A 7,500-nucleotide genomic window follows, 5' to 3' on the forward strand; every position below is an offset into this window, starting at 1 on the left:
ATATATATATATATATATATATATATATATATATATATATATATATATATATATAGGCATATATATATTATATCTATATCTATCTATCTACACGCACACACACACTAACAGTCATATGAAATATCAAAATCAACCTGACAAAACACGAAAAATGAAGCATGAATGCCAATGTTATCTTTAATTTCATGGGAACACTGATGGTAATATAAAAAAAATATTCAAACTAAATTAATTTTGCAGAACAGTACATAGTGACAACAATATCACACTATGACATTAATAATATGATATCAAGAATTTTAACATACTATTGAAATGTAGTTAATGTATCTGCTTATAAATTTGATTAATTTCATCATTATTTACAAAACGCTTTCGTTATAAGTGTATATCAATTATTACTTATATCTACATTGATTAATCGACAATTACAAGGTACCTAAATTACCTATTAGTACTTCTATTTAACATTTCTATTAAAATCCTCATGTACTTATTCACCGTACAGTGCTAGAAGCTAGCAAGCAATAATCATTATCTAGCAACGTCTATCAGTCACAAACACAGTAATAATTCTCATTCAACACTGTGGCTAAGTGTCGCAATGCAAGCACACGGTTTATTCGGTACAGATGCAAGCAGACCCTCTACCTCGCTATACTCGGGTGTCTAAGGGGGCTGCGTTCATTCCAAGCACGACTATCTATGGCTTTATTGAACGACCTTTCGCCTTGGACTACTGATGTGGAGGTTAAACCCCAGCATTTAACCCAGTGGAGTTATTATCAGATGTCTAGATTATACCTCGTAACTATTTTGTTTTATTTCTTTTTTTATTTCATACTCTAGCAAGCGGGACTCAGATCCTTAGAAACAAAATGAAAAAAAAGAAGTAAAATGGCGTCTGCATGAACAGGAAGCCATTTTGTTGTCACCTGGTCGGAAGGTTCTGGAAGAGGAGGCGAATCTGGAGGAACACAAACCTCCACCACATGTGCTTCTAAATCTCGCCCCTATGCGTAGAAGAAAAAAAGAAGAAGAAATCAAAGTGTGAAAGTTCGACCAAACTTTTGAGGAAGTAGAGGAAGAGGAAGAGGTATAAAAGAAAAAGAAATGTGACACAAGGGAAGTCAGGTTTGAAACAAACTAACCAAAAGCATAATAGTAAAAACAAATGGAAAGGGAAAGTTAATAAAACTACTGTAGAAATTACCATTGCGTCCACAGCAGCCTGTAAAATAGTATGGCAACATCTTTTTTTTTAACGAAAGGTGAAGCAAAGAATCTATCAAGGTTAAATCAGTATTGAGGAACTATCGCTATGCACGCTTATCAGGCACAACAGCATTCTACGATGTGCTGAGCCATTAGTCGACTTGCAGAACGACAGAAACGATAAAATAATATATGATTTTATCACAATTGAAACCTATCATAACGAGAAAGTTAAATGAAAGAAGAAAGGAAAAACATCATTTCATATTTTCATACTGAGATCCTATGTTGTGGAAAAAAGAGACAGTAGCTGGCACAAACACACTTCAGAAAGCTTTAGAGAAATGAAAAAGAAAAAAAAAGAGACAAATACACCTGATAAACGGCATCTTTCTTTCAATTATCCCCTCTAAAAGTTGGTAGCGTGACCACATGGAGGGGTCAATTTTCAAAGTCAACACAAGAAGTCAACACAGATTAAACAGATTTAAGATGAAAGCAGAAGTGTGGAAAGCTAGCGAGGTTCTAGACACATAGTATGGCTTAGGTCTCACTACGCTCTCTCTCTCTCTTGCTCTCTCTTTTGGCCGGGTCATAGAATCCTTTTGCCTTCGTGTGTGTGTGTGTGTGTGTGTGTGTGTGTGTGTGTGTGTGTGTGTGTGTGTGTGTGTGTGTGTGTGTGTGTGTGTGTGTGTGTGTGTGTGTGTGTGTTTCATTTTACATTAACCCACTGACAACGGGTACATGTCATGTCCACTATAGTTTTTTGGTAAATTTTCTTGCACACAGATGACTCCACAAGGGCTAAGCCAAGGAGTCAATTAGACCTTCTGCGACCTCACCAAATATCTCCGTCCCATGAATTTTCGGACTTTTTCCCTAATATTACGGATGTCGCTTCTGTTATTACTATGTCAAAACAATAGTAACAATGAAAAATAATAAAGGTGTATTTCCGAAAACCAAGGAAAGTGGTAAAACTGGTGAGATAGGTAGAACTATGAACTGACTCCCTGGTGACAAACCACTAGTGAAGCCCATCTGTGCATAAACAAAATTAATAAACTAAAATCACAGTGGACATGGTACATACACCATGTTATCTCAGCACGTTGGGTTACAAAGTTTGGTTCCATGTATAGGCATGCATGTAAGTACATAGCTACACATTTTCCCTCTTCATATGCTGTCTCAGAGCATCTTATATTGGCAGTTAATCTAGGCTATCATTATTTTTCATCAATTGAAAGCTGTTTCTTTCATGTCGAAAGCAATGTGCTAGAATATGTTGATAGTATTCCTCTACGGCATTGATGCATTCTTTTGTCATATGTTCCTCATTTGCAAAGTAAATAATCCAGAAAGCATAATTTTCATTTAATATTTTTATTGTGAACTTGATAAGCAGTTTCTACATATCTTTTAATCTGTATTTTTCTGTGACACCTTCTGTTTTCTATGTTTGTTTAAAAAGCTGGATGTTTATTTTTTTTCTTAGCTCTCTTGTGTCTCCCTCTTTATTTATAATTATTTTATTCTTTCCCCCCTCCCCCCACCTCTCTCTCTCTCTCTCTCTCTCTCTCTCTCTCTCTCTCTCTCTCTCTCTCTTGCTCGCTCGCTCTCTTAATCCCCGCCTCTAATACTTCTCGAAAAAAAATTAATATTAGTTTTTTCACTATTAGAGAAAAGGAAAAATCTCGTTTCTGGACTGACACACTGAACTACCTCAAGGAGACAAGGAGAGTATGTATGTATATATATATAAGCTTCCACAAATGTCAAACGCTCTAATGAAGCGAAAACTGATGGTGGGTCTAGCCATGCTCTACAGTAGGAGGGATGTTAGCGTGACACCTTTCTTTGTAAGATGTATCACCTCGTCTAGATCATCGGGTGTAGTCGTTGCTGTTGGGTCCACGCCGTCTAGCCATGGTTCGAGTTCGGCCACTAGCTAAATGGTGCCAAGGAAAACATGGGGCACGTGTTATTATATCGCCGGCTGGTACTCAGTAAAGGGCCTTATATTCATGGTTTTGTGTATGAAGTGTTGAATGAATTAACTTTATTGTTTAGGTAATATGGCATTAAGACCATGGATTGACATGCAAGATATGGAATAAATAACTATTTTTCATGTTGAAGAGCGATATGATCATGGTTTTACATATAAGATAAGGACTGACTTCCATTTTTTTTCTTTTATGATAGGGAGTAGTTAATGGTCCCAAGGGAAAATATGGCCAGGTGTTGATTTTCACACCATGGTTATATTATAAGACAGGACTAGATTTTTTTCTTTTATAATGGGGAGTTTTGGTTCTATATTTCAATTGGTTGCTTCTGTATAGTTTTTTTCCCATGAAATTAATATCTTATTTGTTTCCAATCCCATCTTATTTATCTAATATATTTATTTGATGATCATTACAGGTACATTCTCCTCCTGCCCCCCCCCCCCTTGCCCGGGAAATTAATTGAAATTGATAATAAAAATAATGATAATCATAGTAATGATAACAATTATGGTAATAATAGAACATGGTAACGATTATAGTAATAATAATGAAAATGATGATCATAAAGCAATTACAATAATGATAACAATAACAATAAATGATGGCAGTAATAATAACAATTATAGTAATAATGATAATAGTATTAATGGCAGTTACTCTAATGATAATAATAATACTGATAATAAAAATAATAGCAATATCATTACTTTTAATATTAACATCATTATTATTGCCATTAACAACAAACAATGATAAAAATAATAATAATAATAATTATGATAGTAATATAATTTTTATAGATAATAAGCATAATAATGATAATCATGTTAATAATAATGATAGTACTAATAATGATAATATCTGATAATCATAATCATAATAACAATAAGTATAATAACCATAATAACAATAATGATAATAAACATCATAATATTTCCAATACCAACAATAATTAACTAAGCCTTATCACACAAGCACTTTTCCGTCAATTTTTGCGTTTGTTTATGAACTTTCCGTATGAACTGACTTTTACACTTCCAAGGCAACAAACACTGCCCATGTAAACAAACACAACGCCATCTGTGAGAGATCCTGGGAACCACACGAGCTTTTTCACATACATGTTATTTTAAAGAAATTCAGTCATGTAGATTGTATATATAGATATTCTAGAATGTTCAGTTTTGTTTATATGAACTTATTCTATCTTATTTTTCAAGAAGGAAGTGTTCTTTATGTATAGATCCTCCGTGGTTACAAGATCAAGAAGAATATTAGTAAGACGGAAACGGTCGCTCCCATTTTTGTCTGGCAATGCACTCAGAAAGCCTCAAACTCACGCAAAATAGCAAATAAATGACGGTAAAAGTACAAGTGTGATGAAGCCTTTTAATAAAATGATCAACGGCCGGTTTGTTAAAATTGTGCGAGGTGCGACGCAGTGAATATCCATTACACTAACTTGCATATATACAGAAATAAATACGTATCTATCAGTCTAGGCATGCATAATACCCGACTAAACAAACAGATATATGTATATCAGATAGATAGATACATATGCACTTATTTTTGTATATATACACATCTGTATATAAGAACATGCACAGGGTAATGCCTCGCACAATTTTAATCAAACTGGTCCCCCCAAAATCACTACTAAACCCCCCTCAATCACAGCTTTCCCTCACGTCCAACTGTGTCACCTCCACATGCTCTGCTGGGGTGGTGGCCGCGGAGGGGTCCCAGTCCTCTCGTTGGAAGTCAACGTCACCGTTCTAGTATATCGATCCGGAAAGATAACGTGGGAGAAGAAGAGAGAGAGAAAAAAAGAAAAGAAATGAAAAAGAGAATGGGTTGAAGCTATGTCTTCCTGTGAGGCCTTTGGTGTACTTGTACGGGTCGGCGAAATTGTAGATGTAAGTAAAGGAAATTAAAAATCTGATATACGTATATATGTATGTGTGTGTGTGTGTGTGTGTGTGTGTGTGTGTGTGTGTGTGTGTGTGTGTGTGTGTGTGGGTGTGTGTGTGTGTATCTATCGTTGTTTTTTCTTCAAAAAGACTTTTGGGAATATCTAAATTCTCGCATACACAAACTAACTGATGTAAAGTAAGGTAATATAAATACTTGCTCCTAAATGTGGCAAAACTTCCCTCGCGTTCTCGCACTTTCATTCCTTTTAAATAATTTATTCCATCCTGCTCTCTCTCTCTCTCTCTCTCTCTCTCTCTCTCTCTCTCTCTCTCTCTCTCTCTCTCTCTCTCTCTCTCTCTCTCTCACACACACATGCATGAACCCATACACACCTAAAATCTAAGGTAGCATCAAAATTACATAGACAGCAGTTGCCACAGTGTTTTAAAAATATACGTATCATAAAACTTCATCCATAAACAATTCATCAATTGGAATGCTTTCTAAATTCACACAAGTAAATATATGTATAAAAAAATAACAAAATAGCATTAGAGAAGCAATATATATATCAAAACTAATTTTACACAAAAATAAAAACCATGTGTATATAAATATATATATAATATTCTTTTCATTTGTTAAAACCTAGACTTGTCATGCCACTAAAAGGAAGAAGGGTAGACTAATAATTCTACGCTAGTGAGAATGTCACCTCTTCATAGGCCTCTGGTGTTGTTGCTGCTGATTGCACTAACTCCTCCTGTGTAAGCAAAAAAGACCACCTACGCTACACAACGGGTTGAGTTTGGACTTTGGATATTTTTTAATAGTTCTTTTGTCCTTTTTTTGTGTCTCACGCAAAGCAAAATAAGAGGTTAAGTTATCACAGAAGGAAAATAGTTATTATATATATGTATATATATTGTTAGGGGGGTTACGTTGGTGAATTAGGAGGACGTGGTGGATTTATAAAGAAACTTCTTTGAATCTCTTCTGTTTTATACTTTTTTGTCTTGTTTTTTTTTAAAGATTAAACTAACACGTGTTTAGTGGACTGGAAGAGGTTAAACGAAACGATAAAAAAATCTAAATGACCTAAAAAAGTGCATCAACAAGGATACTCCAAATCTTACTGTGAATGTTAAAAAAATGAAAATTAAAAAATGAACAAGTACACAAAACCAAATAAACGAAAAAATCATTATCCACGAATTCACAGCATGCAGACCATACCTCCTGGTTGGAGACATCAGGGCTCGAGACCAACTCCGCGTATTGTTGGTCCTTTTCAGTCGTTTCGCTTTCGGGAGAAGAGCTGAACTGCCGCGAGTAGAGCTCCTGCTGCGTCCCGCTCAGCTCCAGCTCGAAGTTGGGTTGGTCGAAGTTCGAAGATGCTGAGAATAAGGTGAAATAATAGAGAGAGGAAGATAGGAAAACCTAGTGGTATTGTACTCAGTTTTAGATAATATTTTGCCACCTAATTAAGTCATCAAAAAGATACATTATATTATAACAAAACAGAAATGAAAACTAGTGGCATTGCAGTTAGTTTTAGATATTTTGTCACCTAATTATGTAATCAGAAAGATGCATTATATCATAACAAAACAGAAAAAAACAAATGTCACCTAATTAAGCCATAAAAAGATACATTACATCATAACAAAACCGAAAAAAGGGAAAAAATTAAAGTCTCTCTTATCTCCATCTTTCTTTCCCAACATCATCCCTCCCTCCCTTTCTCCCCCAATTTCCTTCCCAACATCATCCCTCCCTCCCCTTTCTCCCCCATCTTTCTTTCCCATCATCATCCCTCCCTCCCTTTTCCACCCCCAAGGACCCACCTTCTTTCGCCGGTTCCTCGGGCTTCTCAGCCGCCTCCGCCTCCCTCCCTTTCTCCCCCATCTTTCTTTCCCAACATCATCCTTCCCTCCCTTTCTCCCCCATCTTTCTTTCCCAACATCATCCCTCCCTCCCTTTCTCCCCCATCTTTCTTTCCCACCATCATCCCTCCCTCCCCTTTTCCACCCCCCAAGGACCCACCTTCTTTCGCCGGTTCCTCGGGCTTCTCAGCCGCCTCCGCCTCCCTCCCTTTCTCCCCCATCTTTCTTTCCCAACATCATCCTTCCCTCCCTTTCTCCCCCATCTTTCTTTCCCAACATCATCCCTCCCTCCCTTTCTCCCCCATCTTTCTTTCCCACCATCATCCCTCCCTCCCCTTTTCCACCCCCCAAGGACCCACCTTCTTTCGCCGGTTCCTCGGGCTTCTCAGCCGCCTCCGCCTCCCTCCCTTTCTCCCCCATCTTTCTTTCCCAACATCATCCCTCCCTTCCCTCCCTCCCTTTCTCCC

General features: G+C 36.8%; 1 protein-coding gene across 12 annotated transcripts in view; it reads right to left on the minus strand.

Moving 5' to 3' along the window:
• The window catches only part of nwk (nervous wreck), a 94,909-nt gene that overhangs the window by 7,722 nt on the left and 79,687 nt on the right, over positions 1-7,500 (minus strand). For 5 of the 12 annotated variants that reach the window (XM_070114042.1, XM_070114036.1, XM_070114037.1 and 2 more), the window contains 5 exons: positions 6,384-6,544; positions 5,863-5,910; positions 4,922-5,008; positions 3,092-3,166; positions 936-1,013 (listed from right to left, as the gene is read on the minus strand). In XM_070114042.1, coding sequence (XP_069970143.1) covers positions 936-1,013; positions 3,092-3,166; positions 4,922-5,008; positions 5,863-5,910; positions 6,384-6,544 — 449 coding nt within the window. The remainder of the gene's footprint in view (positions 1-935; positions 1,014-3,091; positions 3,167-4,921; positions 5,009-5,862; positions 5,911-6,383; positions 6,545-7,500) is intronic. The other 7 variants (XM_070114046.1, XM_070114048.1, XM_070114040.1 and 4 more) reach the window with 6 other exon arrangements.

This window comes from Penaeus vannamei, chromosome 35 (genome assembly GCF_042767895.1).
Source record: "Penaeus vannamei isolate JL-2024 chromosome 35, ASM4276789v1, whole genome shotgun sequence".
Classification (NCBI taxonomy): domain Eukaryota; kingdom Metazoa; phylum Arthropoda; class Malacostraca; order Decapoda; family Penaeidae; genus Penaeus; species Penaeus vannamei.